This window comes from Pygocentrus nattereri, chromosome 13, assembly GCF_015220715.1.
Source record: "Pygocentrus nattereri isolate fPygNat1 chromosome 13, fPygNat1.pri, whole genome shotgun sequence".
Lineage (NCBI taxonomy): Eukaryota > Metazoa > Chordata > Actinopteri > Characiformes > Serrasalmidae > Pygocentrus > Pygocentrus nattereri.
This window is the reverse complement of record NC_051223.1, coordinates 37,439,642-37,454,218: the sequence shown is the minus strand read 5'-3', so window position 1 is coordinate 37,454,218 and position 14,577 is coordinate 37,439,642. Positions and strand designations below refer to the sequence as shown.

The window sequence follows — 14,577 nt, the reverse complement described above, 5'->3', positions numbered from 1 at the left end:
AAAAGGCCCAAGGAACAAGTAAAGACCGTTACGCTCCCCGTCCACTTTATCTGGAACCCTGTAGTTCCACCTTGCTGAGGAACAAGACCGTAGTTGATCTGTTGATGCACGCTTTGTGTTAGTCATCCTTCGGCTCTTCATCAGTGGTGAGTCTCTGACCACAGAGGTTTCTGGGAGACGAACCCAAGTGACCCATTTTTCAGGAAAACATGCGGAAAACGGTTCTTCCATCGAATAAAAGGCTTCTTCGTCTTTCCACCTTCAGCTTCCATTTACACTCCAATAACTCACACCATTGTTTTATTCCACCTCAGTTACACTAGAATGTGACAAATTGCACTAAATGTTTTTGGGTTTATTCATCTGTTACACTCACTAATGCAAATCTAACATACTGTTCCTTGTATAATCCTTAACCCAGTCGCAGGAGTCCTGCAGGCTGAAGAGTATTCTGCCAAAGTTAATGCAGGAAATACCACAGAAAGTTGGACTAACTGAATCTGACAAATTCATACCAGCTCAGAAATGAATCGTTGAGACAGTAACTCAGTCATTTTGGGTAAAATCTTTCGTTAGGTAACTTTGTTCAGGTGTTTTATGTTCACTGTTTGTATTTAAGTTGACTGTACAGGTACAGACAGGGTTGGGTTGACATTCAAGTGATTTTCATGACTTTGGACATTCAGGCTCTTTGAGTTGAATTGACCTCTTGCAGTTTGGTTTGGTTTAAGGCTTCTCAGCTTTACTCGATAAAAACTTGGTCAAAGCAACCTTGAGTAAAACATTCCTTCATTCCTATTGGCTGTTGGTGGCATATTGGGCGTGTCTTTCCACCTTGTTTAACCTGTCATCTCTGTGTAGTCACTCTGCCCAGCCCACCTTCCCTTGGGCGCTTACTTATTCTCTAAATTTTGAGAGCTCATCTAATCTCAGTCGGTATTGACTGTAGATTAATGCTGAGTAAGCTGAGCTGCCGTGACCCCACCTGCTGAGCGTGGCTCTGAACACTTCAGACCACCGCTGCAGTCTGGGCTGAACTGTCAGTATTGGGTGGTCATTGTATGCGACAACATACTCAGTTCAGGGAATTACTCATGGTCAAATGATTTGAGAAACCTAAGCTTAAATGGTTTAAGGCAATCGGTTTCCTTAAACCATTTAAGTTCACTGAACTCATTAGATTTTACAGTGTAGATAATATGATCTCTACCTGGAGGGAAAATGTAGATGATACGTCTGCCTCCTCAACTCCAAACCATACTTAAGCTCCCACATTCACAATTTTTCCCATATTCACAACTTAAAAAAAAAAAAAATTCCAATATTTTTAACCAAACCAAAGCAGCTCTTTCTCTCCCATCCCAAATCCAGGCATCTACACTCACCGGCCACTTTATTAGGTGCTAGTAAAAGGTTGGACCCCTTTTGCCTTCAGAACTGTGTTAATTCTTCATGTCAGACTTTCAACAAGGTGTTGGAAACGTTCCTCAGAGATTCTGGTTGGTTATTTGAGTTCCTGTTGTCTTTCTATCATCTGGAACCAGTCTGCCCATTCTCCTCTGACCTCTCACATCAACAAGGCATTTTCGTCCACACAACTGACCGCTCACTGGATATTTCCTCTTTTCCGGACCGTTCTCTGTAAACCCTAGAGATGGTTGTGTGTGAAAATCCCAGTAGATCAGCAGTTTCTGAAATACTCAGACCAGCCCGTCTGGCACCAACAACCACGCCACATTCAAAGCCCCTTAAATCCCCTTTCTTCCCCGTTCTGAGTTGCAGCCGTGTGATTGGCTGATTAGCTAATTGTGTTAACAAGCAACTGAACCTAGTAAAGTGGCCGGTGAGCGCAGTTTCCTGTTTTGTCTCTATCTTCACATTGATTGTGTGTAATGACCGGGCAGGGAGAAGACCAGCACAGAGAGATAAATGAGGCTTTAATAAAAAGGGCAAATCAAAAAGAGCAGTCTAAAACGGGCCAGGGTCTCAAAGTTAAGGAAATGAACAAAATACAAAACATACCAGGATGAATAAACAGTCCAGGGTTCGAAGCACAGCAGATCAATATCAGAGGTAAGGCAAAAATCACAAACGGAGAAACGGACAAAAAGGTCAAACACAGAGAATCAAAATAATAACAGGAACACTTTGTAATGAGGGGAAAGAACCACAAACAATACTAGGCAAGTACAACATGGAACAAAGAGATATAGATACTAGTGAAGCTAATCTAAAACCCAGGTGACTGAGACCTGGTTAAAGTCATGTGATCAGTGGGATGTGTGATGCAAGGGTCCAGGGCATTATGGGAGTTGGAGTCGGTGAACATGTTCTCATGGTCAGAGACAGGAGCGTCAGAAACGACTGGTGTGACATTGTGAATACTCATCTTGAAGAATCATTCACAAATTTTATGAATATGTGACCCTTATTAGTCCCACAATGGGGAAATTTCACCTCCACAATTAACCCATTAATGCTGTGAAACACCACATACACACTAGTGAGTGCACACAATAGGGGGCAGCGATCACACTTGCCCGGAGCAGTCTTGCTCAAGGACACTTGAGTGACAGGTGGCAACACTATCCACTACACTAACAATTTAACACGGTTACTACACTTCACTCCACTACATTTCAGAGTCTAATATCCGACTTTTTCCTCCTACATTCTGAGAAATCTGTCGTTCCTTTTGGTTTCTGTGTGTATAAAAACGTAACATGTCAAAACGAAAGAAGCGCAAAGCCAGAGCACCAATCAGGGCCCAGCGGTCACTTTGTTTAGAGCTGGTTTTGACCTGTTGGTCATACCGACCCAGTGCAGCACGCGGTTCAACGTCAGCGCAGCAGCGTAAAACTTTGGGAGAGTCTGTTCAACATAAATGATGAACTAACCTAACTTTGTGTAAATAGAGCTCAATATAGAAATATGTCCACATATGCAGTCGAGACTGACGCGGCTTTTTTCTGAATTTCTACAAACACCATTTCATTTTATAGTAAATGAGTTTGGGCTGGTTTATGTTTATGAACAGACGCCTACAGATCAACATAGTAAAGGAGCTCATCTGTGATCCTGAGTTTAAAGCCAGTTTTTATTCAACTTAAACTTGGAACTAAGTTGTAAATAAATCTGAAACTGAAACTTTGCTTGTGTGTAAAAACTGATTTCAGAGCCACTCGGTTCTCCCTGATGGAAACTGTTTACCTTCAGTGTTTTGTGCTTCTGATCATTTTAATAGACGTCAGCGTCACTAATTAATGACGTTCTATTAAAAGACTGGTTTACCAAGAGAGACGCTGGAGGACTTTCACCTGAAATGAGTTCATGAAGCCAGTCTGGTTATAAAAATGATAACAGGACATCAGAGCCAGAATTACTCTTTTAGTACTTTTACTTTATACTTAAGTACATTTGAAGGGAAATACTTTAGTACTTTTACTCAAGTGGAGGTCTAAAGGGAGGAACTTCTACTTTTACTGGAGTGATATTTTACCTTGGGGGTCTCTACTTTAACTCAAGTACATGATTTGTGTACTTTGTCCACCACTGTATATATTAAATCAGTGCAGTTGCCTTTTATCTTATATTTATGTATATTTTTTCACACTGTAGTCGGAGAAACGCGGTCTCGTTCACGTGCACTGCTTGTTGTACAGTCTGAATGACAAAAATGTTGACTTTGATGTGTCCGTCTCCTTTTCTCAGTGAGGTTCTTCTTGATCAGCTACACGTCCTTTCAGACCCACAGCGCTGAGTGGTCTTCTCACAGTGGAAGGATGGACAGAAACACCTGTGGATGTTTTCAGATCTGAAGCAGCTTGATCTTCTCCTCTCTCTCAGAGACGAAAGCTGGAAGTGCTGTTTATCTTCTGTTTTTTTTCTGGTGGTCTACCAGGTCTGGCTAAGAGTCACATTTACTCTGTAGCTTTTTATCATTTTTGAAGTCTTGTTTCTTTTTCCTTTGACTTTCCCTTCTTTTTACAATTATTTTATATCCAACTTTCTCAGAAAGATTTCCTGAAAAATGAATAACTTTTACTTTAATGGACATTTTGACTGAATATTAAAAGCACGAATGAGTTTTGCGCAGTACTGTATATACTGGACCAACAAGATAGGAGCTTCCAAAAAAGTGTAGAGTGACTGTGTTTTTGTCTCAATTGCCCCCCTCCCTGTCCTGTCCATGTGTTCATGTTGTGTTTTGGTTTATAGTCCTGCCCCCTTGTTTAGTGACTCCGCCCCTGATTGTTCCCAACTGTGTCTTATGATCCCTTGTTGGCCTTGTTGTATGTAAGCCCTGTGTTTGCCCTTTTGTCTTTGCTGGTCTTTGTATTGGTCTTTGGACTGTTCTGCTTGTTTGATTCTGGTTCCTATCATGTCTGTCCCCCGATCAATCCGTGTTGGCTCTATGACCGTGGACCGTTTGGACTATGACCCTGGATTTGCCCATAATAAATGTCACTTATCTCTGTATATGCATCCGCCTCCTCCTCCCCGCTCCCTGTTACAGTTTTGAAGGGTGCATGTAAAGGTGCATCAAGAGATCATATTTGTTTCTGAATATTAATACATTTACAGAACAAAGGTATTTTTAATGTTGAAATGGCTTTATTGTCAGCTGTGCATCATGTTTTCAAGCATTTTACATGTGTTTGTTTGTGTGTCGGGTGAATGGGATGTGTTAAGAGTATGAAACATCAAGACTGCTCCCTCACTAGAGCTTAGAGTCAGCCTGTCATAAACACACTCTCAGGAACACACACACACACACACACACACACACACACACACACACACACACACACACACACACACACACACAATAATACCTTCCAGCTCTCCTGAATTACTTGTGTGTTGTCGTATCACAAAGTGGTCATATTAGAGTAATGGAAGGCCACAGCACTGCAGAGTTTCCCCAATTGAAAAAATTAATGCACCCTGTGACATAACACTGTACATAACCATGCCATTAACATGTCATCACAGATGTCATGTGCTGTCAGGAGTTTACATGACACACTGAACAGACACTGATCAGGCATAACACTATGACCACCTCCTTGTTTCTACACTCACTGTCCATCTTATCAGCTCCACTTACTGTATAGCTGCACTTCGTAGTTCTACAGTTACAGACTGTAGTCCATCTGTTTCTCTGATACTCTGTTACCCTGTTCTTCAGTGGTCAGGACCCCAAATGGACCCTCACAGAGCAGGTACTATTTGGGTGGTGGGTCATTCTCAGCACTGCAGTAACACTGACATGGTGGTGGTGGTGGTGTGTTAGTGTGTATTGTGCTGGTACGAGTGGATCAGACACAGCACCACCTAGCTGTCGCTTCACCATTGGACATCTGCCACGACATGTTTGGAAGATAGTGTCAATGTTATGTCGCAGTGTTCAAGGAGTGTTACCACATCTTCTGCCCCGTGATGCACTTGTGAGTGAAACCTGGTATCAGGGTATCGGAAAAAGACGCTACACTTGTATGACTTTGTGGTGTGGTATGATAAATTGTGTTTGGTTTGACCGGGGGACTTGTTTTAATTTTGATTTCAGTTTGATCTGAAATCAGTCTGTAGTTGTAAATGTAAATCATGGAACATACAAAACTGTGCAGTGCTGCGGAGTCAACCTGTACAATGTGGCAGCAGCACACATGAACCTCAGCGTGACACTCCAGAGCTTTTCACCCTGTTGATTGAGAGTCTGAAATGGCATCTATCTCAGACGGAGGGGCAGAAATTCAGTTTGGATCCGTTTCACAGCTTGGATGACATCAGATGCTTTCACTTTGTCTCCGAACTCCATCTCCCTGTGCTCTAACAGGACTCCCTGGGGAAACAAATGAGAATAATACAAAATGACAAACACATTACAAACTGTTCCCATGAAACTTGAGTGGCTCTACACTTTAGATCACAAAATCATGACCTCTCCACCTGGTAAAGCACTACTACAGTCAGTGGCTGAATCCAACAGGCTCTCTTTGGGACATAATGCACTATTTTAGGGCTGGAAGTCATTATTTCATGGCCTGTGCAGAACACTGCATAGGTAGAACAGGTCAAGGTCAGTAAGGAAAAGGACCAAGTAATTTGACTGGCCAAATATGAAACCATGAAGGGCTCAGAGGCTTTGATTAGCCATGGGTACAGGTCTTCATATATCACAAGCTGGTAATATTTGGAATTCTGGAAGCAAACATCACGCAGCCAGTCAAGAATCTGAAGCTGACGATAAGCTATTCTACAACAGGACAATGATCCCAAACACACCTCAAAATCCTCCTTGAACTACTTCAAGCAACACATGCGGGAGCTTTTGGAAAGGCCCCCACTGTCCACTGATTTGAGCATCACTGGAACTATGAGGGTAGATCTTCAACATGCTGTACATGCAAGATGGACCAAGAATCTTGCATTACTACAAGCGGTCTGCAAGGACGAATGGGTAGAAAATCCCAAAACAAGAATAAGAGAAGTCCTATTCTACAAAAAGTGTTTGCAAGCTGTGATCTGCCACTTTTACTTTATAAATAGAATGTATATACTTTACTATACAAATACAAAGTAACTTGGATTAACATCTGCATTGAAAGCTACTGTTCCGTTTACTTTTTCACTGCAAAACTCAAATGTAAATATCTCATTTGGTCAGGGGTGGCCAAACATCAAGGGACCTTGCTAGCACTGGTGTGCAAAGGCACCAATAAAGTGCTCAGTGGCCACAATCGAGATGACATTAGTAGGCTATACTGACACATGTCACGATTGGCCCCTCCCAGTCCTGTCCACGTGTTTGTGTTTTGGTTTGGTCCAGCCCCCTTGTTTAGTGACTCCACCCCTGACTCGTCCCTCGTTATCCCTGTATTTAAGCCCTGTGTTTGCCCCTTGTGTTTGCTGGTCTTTGTTATCTGTTGCGTTGGATGTTCTGTTTGGATCTTGTTTGTTGTTTGATTCTTGGTTGAGGTTCAGTGTTTTTGTTGATCATGTCTGATCCGCATTCTTTCTGTATTGGCTGAACCTGGACCGTTACGATTATGACCCTGGATTTGCCCTTAATAAATCTCGCTTATCTCCGCATATGCATCCGCCTCCTCGCTCCCCGTTACACAATGACAATAATAGCAATGTACACAATGCAACATTTTGTATTCTTTATCAACCACTATATCCTATCAACATGTTTATTTATTACAGCATTGTGGGTCACATTTAATGTATCCTGGAAGGTTACAATTGGGTCGTCACCAAAATAGATCGTTTTCTGTTTTTTAGGGTATTTTATCACATCAGACATTTTTTCCTTTTAGTGTCCAAACTATCAAAGCTTGTTTTTCAGGACACTACTCTTCAACCATGCATTCCTTCTTTCTAGTGAATACTGTAGATCCATCGCCACATCTGTTGAATGTATCCCAAACGGCACTGAGAATCTCTTGGACAGGGGAACATTACCTAACCAAACTTACCAGTTTTGATTCTTTGGTGATGTAAAAAAAAAACAACAGCACTGTACAGTTAAAAACAAAGACTCTAATGAAACACCGAACGCAAACTGCTGTAAGTTACTTCAATCATGGAGCGTGAAGAAAATGGGTTTTCAGGCAAAATGTTGCTACCTTTACAGGAGAAGAAAACAGGCCTTCATTTTGGGATGGAAGCTAATGGTAATTCCAGACCATTTATAGTGGACAATATGCAACGAAATTTTACAAAAATGTTAAATTCTAACTGATAAAAAAATGTCAGTATGTCAGTATGGCCTACTAAGGTCATCTCGATTGTGGCCACTGAGCACTGTATTGGTGCCTTTGCACACCAGTGCTAGTAAGGTCCCTTACAGTCTGGCCACCCATGGCCAAATGACATATATACATTTAATTTTTGTGGTGAAAAAAGTCATTGTAACAGTAGCATTTAATGCATTTGTTAGTCCGAGTTCATTTGTATTTGAACACACAATGGCAGTTCACAGCTTGCAAACACTTTTTGTAGCCGGCTAGGACTTCTCTTATTCTTGTTTTGGGATTTTCTACCCATTCTTCCTTGCAGAGCACTTGCATGTACAGCATGTTGAAGATCTACCCACAGAGTTCCAGTGATGTTCAAATCAGAGGACAGTGAGGACCTTTCCAAAAGCTCCAGCTTGTGTTGCTTGAAGTAGTTCAGGGAGGATTTTGAGGTGTGTTTGGGATCATTGTCCTGTTGTAGAATAGCAAATTGTAGGTTTTGAGATTCTGGATCTAGATACTGCAGAGAAGTAAATGATCTAATTCTGCGTGTCTCATGACTCCCAAATGCGCTCTGAAACAGCAACCTCGAGGTCTTTTTCCCCCACAGGTCTACACATTGTTGACTTCACTTAAGTGTGGACTTTGAGGAGGACCGCAGGGCCAACATTTGGGACTGGCATTCTGGGCTTGGAGACATGTCTAACCAGTATACTGACCTGGTGTCTTGGTCCGATGACGTAAACTCCCCCCAGCACAAAGCCCTCCCCCCAGACGTTCCCCCAGTATCCATTCTGAAATGCTCTCCATCCACTTCGCCACACTCCCGCACGCAGAAACCCAGACAGACCCATCCTCCTCTCCCTCGGCCCATAGAAACCCCTCTGAAACACACACACACACACACACACTAGAGTTTTAGATTCTTTTATAATTCACCTTCAGAGGCTCCTCATTCAGTTTCATAAAAGACGACACTCTTTACTCTCATTTGTTGGAGGAGAACAGTCACATTTGGCTATTTTGTAATGTCAGAAGGGACTGTGTCATACCAGAGGTTTGAAAAAACTATTTTTTTGCCATTAAAGGCTCTTCAGAGAAAAAAAGCAAGGAAAAAAATGCACCTTTGACATCTTTTGTCCTCCGGTGTCACAAACACTGGACTCATGATCTGTGAAACTGCCTGATTGCAAGTGTATAATGTGCTAATGAGAAAGAACATCTGCTCAACTCCACCTCACAAAATCTGCACATTTGCAGATGAATTGTGTGCGACTTTCTTTGAAAAGTCAAGCAGTGGAAATGAACTTACTTCACAGGGTGGCGGGCTACACTATATTCGTTAGGGTGAGGAGCTCGGTCATCCGGGAGGAGCTTGGAGTAGAGCCGCTACTCCTCCGCATTGAGAGGAGCCAGCTGAGGTGGTTCGGGCATCTGATTCGGATGCCCCCTGGACACCTCCCAGTGGGGGTGTACCAGGCACGGCCTACCGGGATAAGGCCCCGGGGTCGTCCTAGGACCCGCTGGAGGGATTACATCTCCAAGTTGGCCTGGGAGTGGCTTGGGGTCCCTGGGAATGAGCTGGAGGAAGTTTCAGGGGACAGGGTCATCTGGGATTCTCTGTTCTCCCAACTGCTACTGTGACCCTATCTGGATTAAGCGGTCAGCGATGATGATGAAGATGATGATGTTTAATGTTACTGGAAACAAATGCTGCATTCCACATGGTCCCTAAAGCAATACTGCTACGGTCCCTACACACTTGAGTACAGGACGTCGGTTAATGGGCTGCAGTTTATAAATACTTTCATTCAAATTGTCCACCACCCAAACAGTAGCTGCTCTGTGAGGGTCCATGGGGGTCCTGACCACTGAAGAACAGTGTAACAAAGTATCAGAGAAACAGATGGACTACAGTCTGAAACTGTAGAACTACAAAGCGCACCTATATAGTAAGTGGAGCCGTGGTGGTCATAATGTTATGCCCAGTATATCGGTGTATATACTGTGAGAGAGCTTTACAAGTTCAATGCAAAACTCCATATCTTTAAAAATATACCACAAAATCTCATGATTTGCTCTGAATGTTTGTTTACTGGGACTGGAAAACTGGCTATCTGACAGCATGACTGCTCTCCTTTAACTGTTTAGTCCTTGAGTAATAAAAGCATCCCATTGTGGGAAATCAGCAGCCGGCAATTATTAATTGGTTTATTCCAGGCCAGGTCCATGAGGTGCTCCGCATACTCCTAATGTGCTACTAAAAAGAGAGTAAACTGTAGTCCTGAGATCTTAGCCACCAGCTACAGCGCCATCTACTGGAGAAAAAGATACCTTAATGGTAAACAAAAACCGTCGTCACCTTCTCGTCAAGGAAGATTTCTCCATTGAAGTAAGGTTTGAAGTTCTTGATCTCCATCCCAATGTTCTCTTTAACTACAGCATACAGAGGAACCCCAAAGGCGTCCAGCTGGGGTCTTAGAGAGGACAGCTCAGCGGCTTCCTGATACACACACACAGTCACACATCACAGAAACATTCGAGAGCTCTGCCATTTCACTCACATCCTCAAAAAACAATGCACAATGTAAGACTGTGATACTTTTTGTAATTGCCGAAAAATCGTTTGCAGATACTAGGAGTGGGAATAACTGTTGATCTAAATGATTTGATACAGTTCTATTGCAAGACTGAAAGATTTGGAGATTTCAGCTTCACTGGTGGAAATGTGTAGTTGCTCATGCTGCAAGGATGAACGTCTTGTAATACAGGTTGAAATTCGGACCCCTTCCCCAAGCAGATGAATCCGATGATTGCGAGCGCATTGAAAGAAAACTCAAAGAGTATTCGGTCAAAACTGGAAGGACGCATCTTCCGAGGATGTGAGTGAGTTATCTACTATGGTCATCACATCTTGAGGTCTTTGAGACCTAAACATCGAGCCAGACAGACATAAACCTTGGTCTCAATAGAAAGAAACAGCACCTTCTTGTGGATTAAGACAGAAATGCAAGATTGGAAATATTGTGGTCTCCCAATGGGGTAAGTACCTTTTAAACATATTATAACCAACAAGTAAACAACAAAATATTGAGACTTGAGACCCCTAGCAGATACAATACTGTGCAAAAATGGCTTAAATTGTGCTCTTTCTTTGCTGCAATTGTGTTTTGCATACAAAACCAACAAGCAACAAAGCTTACCTGCAAATAAACATGATTATATAGTAAGAAGTAACAAGAATTTCTTGGTTTTCTTGAAGTTCTTGCTATCTTGAGCTTCTGCTGCACAGTATGGTATAGTCTATGACGCAGTTTCTCTACTGTTTTACATGCGGCTGTACTGTTTGACAGGTGGAGCATTATGCTGGACTACTTGTCATTTTGATTTGTACTGTGTTCACCTCTCTGCACAGGAATCATCCGGGCCTCCTCACAGCCATGATCACGGCCCCGGTCCTCTCCCACAGCTCACGCGCTTTAAACACGCACTGCTCTGCACAGCAGGAGGGAAGACATGCAGCAGGTTACCCCAGGCCTTTAACACTATAGTCAACAGGTTCTGCTGAGAATGGGCTACTCACACTGTGCTGCTCTCCTCCCCATGAGAACACAGAGGGAGACATAGAGAAACATCTCAGCCATAAAGGTCAGGGTTTATGAGCCCAACACACAACAAGGCATTAAGAAACAAGTCCTTCTGTTTTACACCGACCTTTGGTCTCAGTAATAGACAAAAATAGGCAAAGTCTAATCCTGGAATTAGAACTACAGTAGTTTCGTAGTCCTTGAATAAATAAACAATAGGCATAATAATAGGCACTATCTTAAAGGGGAAGTTCTGTATAATTAAACGGTTAAGATGTAAACCAGGTCATTCAGAGCGGCCTGGTGTGAAACGCTCAGCTCTAGAGAAGCGTACCAAGTCAGAGTTCTTCATAGGTGGTGATAGGAACCAGACGTCTGAAGAGTTTAGTGCTTCTAAAACAGACTCGTGTAGGTTCTCTGGTGGTTCTGGGTGGTAAATAAAATGTCCATATCTGTGTTGTAGTCATGGCGACCCCTGGTTCCCATCACCACCACTGTAAAGACATCTGAGCCATTTCTCCCCAAACCGCTCTAAATGACTTTGTTCACATCTCATTGACTTCAGTATTGAAAAAATCGGAATAATTGGTGGAATTGCCCTTTAATGAGAGCACCTCTTTACAAAGGGTAAGGCAGGCACACCTGAACCCAAGCCTTATCTTGCTTAAAACATACAGTCAGAAATAAAAGCGTACAATCATGTGCATAAGTTTAAACCCCTTCTGTCAAATGATGTGCTTTGTTAAATTTAAGTGCAAAAAAAATAATAAACACACTTGAATTGACACTTTTTCTGCGAAGATTTAGTGCGCAACTTCTATTGATTCACTGCCTGTGACATAAACAGTGATTCTATGTGAAAATGTGCAGAGGTGTTACTTGTTTACACCTAAATAAATAAATAAATAAATCAACAAAACATATCATTTGAACTGGGGTGCCTAAACCTTTGCATATTTTGGGTAAGCAAACCTTCAGCACATCCTAATGAGGACGCTTTGTGTCAAAGGGTGCCCAACAGAACAAGCGCCCACTCCCACCCATGCTCACCTCCATCCAGTGTTTTGAGCTCGGTCTCGCCCAGCAGGGCGACGGTTGCGCAGAGCGGCTGAGTGAGAAAAAGCTCTGTGAAAGAGCGCAAAGCTTCAGCGATCAAAGCTCCCACAGTGCCCACAGTACGGGTCACCAGCTCCATAACTCAGACAAGCAGACGCAGACACATTCACACGCAGGAGAACCAAGCAGACCAGCTGCACCCTGCACTTCAGCCACACACTGCACAGCACATACTCCCCAGGCGCAGAGAGGGGGCGAGACCCCAATGGCACACCATGAAATGGAGCTGAGTTTAATGTTCTGGAGCCGTGTTGCACAAGCCGTGAGCGTTTCGAAAGCCCTTCAGCCTGTGGGAGCTGCTCACGAGGTCTGCTTCTGACAGTTTAGGAACTTGTCATGGGTCCAGGCATTGTGTGCTGCTGTTGCACAAGCTGGTATTTTCTGTGCGCATGTATAAAGAGATTAGGCCGTTCCATAACTGAGTGATACAGCAAGTTCCTTCACCCCTTATGAAAACAAACCAGGCTTGTTTGTCTTCATATGAAGTCTAAGAAAGCCTTTCACGCATGAACGAGTCTCCCACGAGCCTGTGTGAGTGTTATCAGCATCACTAGAGGTACAATTAGTTTGTCTGTCGTTCAAACTGATGACAGATTGACTGGAAACCTCTTGGATGGAAATCTAGGAGGCAAGTAAAACATTGCTGCAAGAATTCTAATTAATGCATTGAAATTTGTTTCCTAGGTTTTATAATACAGGCCCATTTCCAAAAAGGTTGGGACGCTGTGCAGAATGTAAATAAAAATCGAATGCAATGATGTGCAAATGATGTAAACCATATTTTTAAAGGAAAAATAGCACAAAGAGAACATATCAAATGTTGAAACTGGGAAATGTTCATTTTTAAAAAAATATATGCCCATTTTGAATTTAATGCCAACAACACGTTCCAAAAAAGTTGGGACGGGAGCCTGTTTACCCCTGTGTTTCATCACCTCTTCTTTTAGCAACACTCTGTAAGCGATTGGGAACTGTATCTACCCAATAGTTCAGAATCTCCTTTGTGGTATTTTTCATGTCATAATGTTGCAAATGTTTTCGGTGGTGACCGGTCTGGACTGCAGGCAGGTCAGTTTAGCACCCGGATTCTTTTAATATGGAGCAATGCTGCTGTAATACATGCAGAATGTGGTTTGAAATCATCTTGCTGAAATAATCAAGGCCTACCCTGAAAAAGACGTCGTCTGAACGGCAGCAGATGTTACCAAAACATGTTTATATCATTCAGCATTAATGGTGCCTTCACAGATGAGCACGTCACCCATGCCATGCGCACTAATGCTTCCTTATGCCATCATGAATACTGGCTTGGTCTTTAGTCAAGAGGACACTGTGTCCATGATTTCCAAAAATAATTTCTAAATTTGGATTCCTCAGACCCCAGGACACTTTCTCACTTTCCCTCAGCAAATTTTAAATTTGCTCAGGCCCAGAGAAGGTGGCAGCGTTTCTGGATCCTGTTTATGTAGTTTCTTCTTTGCGTTTTAGAGTTTTAACTTTGTGGATGCAGCAACAAACTGTTTTCATAGTGTTTCTGAGCCCATGCAGTGATTTCCACTGCAGAATCATGTCTGTTTTTAATGCAGTGCTGCCTGAGGGCCCAAAGATCACAGCCAGCAAATACTGGTTTTGATCTTGTCCCTTGCATACAGGGATTTCCCCAGATTCTCTGAATCCTTTAATGTTATTATGTATGTAGATGATAAAAAGCAAAAGTTCTTTGCTATTTTACATTGAGAAAAGTTCTTCTTGAATTGTTGCACTATTTGATCGTGCACCAGGGTTTTTTTGTAGCATTACACAATTTTACCAGTCTTTTGTTGCCCCATCCCAACTTTTTTGGAATGTGTTGTTGCCATCAAATTCAAAATGGGCATATATTTCTGAAAAATCATGTCTATTTTCAATGAAATATAGGGTTTAAATGATTTGTACATCATCACATTTTTTTAATTTACATTTAGCACAGTGTCCCAACATATTTGGAATTTAAGCAATGAAACACAAGAGGGAGTGTGTTATCGTGAAATAACACCAAAGCTGTGATTTGGCCACTATAGATCATCACAGCCGTGATGTTATAGTGACTCACTCCTCGAGTGTCTCTACTGCTTTAATACAGCAGTTAA

At 42.4% G+C, this 14,577-nt stretch overlaps 1 protein-coding gene across 1 annotated transcript; it reads right to left on the bottom strand.

Annotated features, from left to right (window-relative positions):
- Positions 1-5,231: 5,231 nt before the first annotated feature.
- selenou1b (selenoprotein U1b) lies at positions 5,232-12,798 on the bottom strand. Its single transcript, XM_017721849.2, has 5 exons — positions 12,383-12,798; positions 11,149-11,240; positions 10,108-10,248; positions 8,465-8,629; positions 5,232-5,845 (listed from the first exon to the last, which is right to left on the bottom strand). Exons 1-5 carry the CDS (start codon positions 12,525-12,527, stop codon positions 5,732-5,734), a joined length of 657 nt encoding a protein of 218 aa, XP_017577338.1. The 5' UTR covers positions 12,528-12,798; the 3' UTR covers positions 5,232-5,731.
- Positions 12,799-14,577: the final 1,779 nt, after the last annotated feature.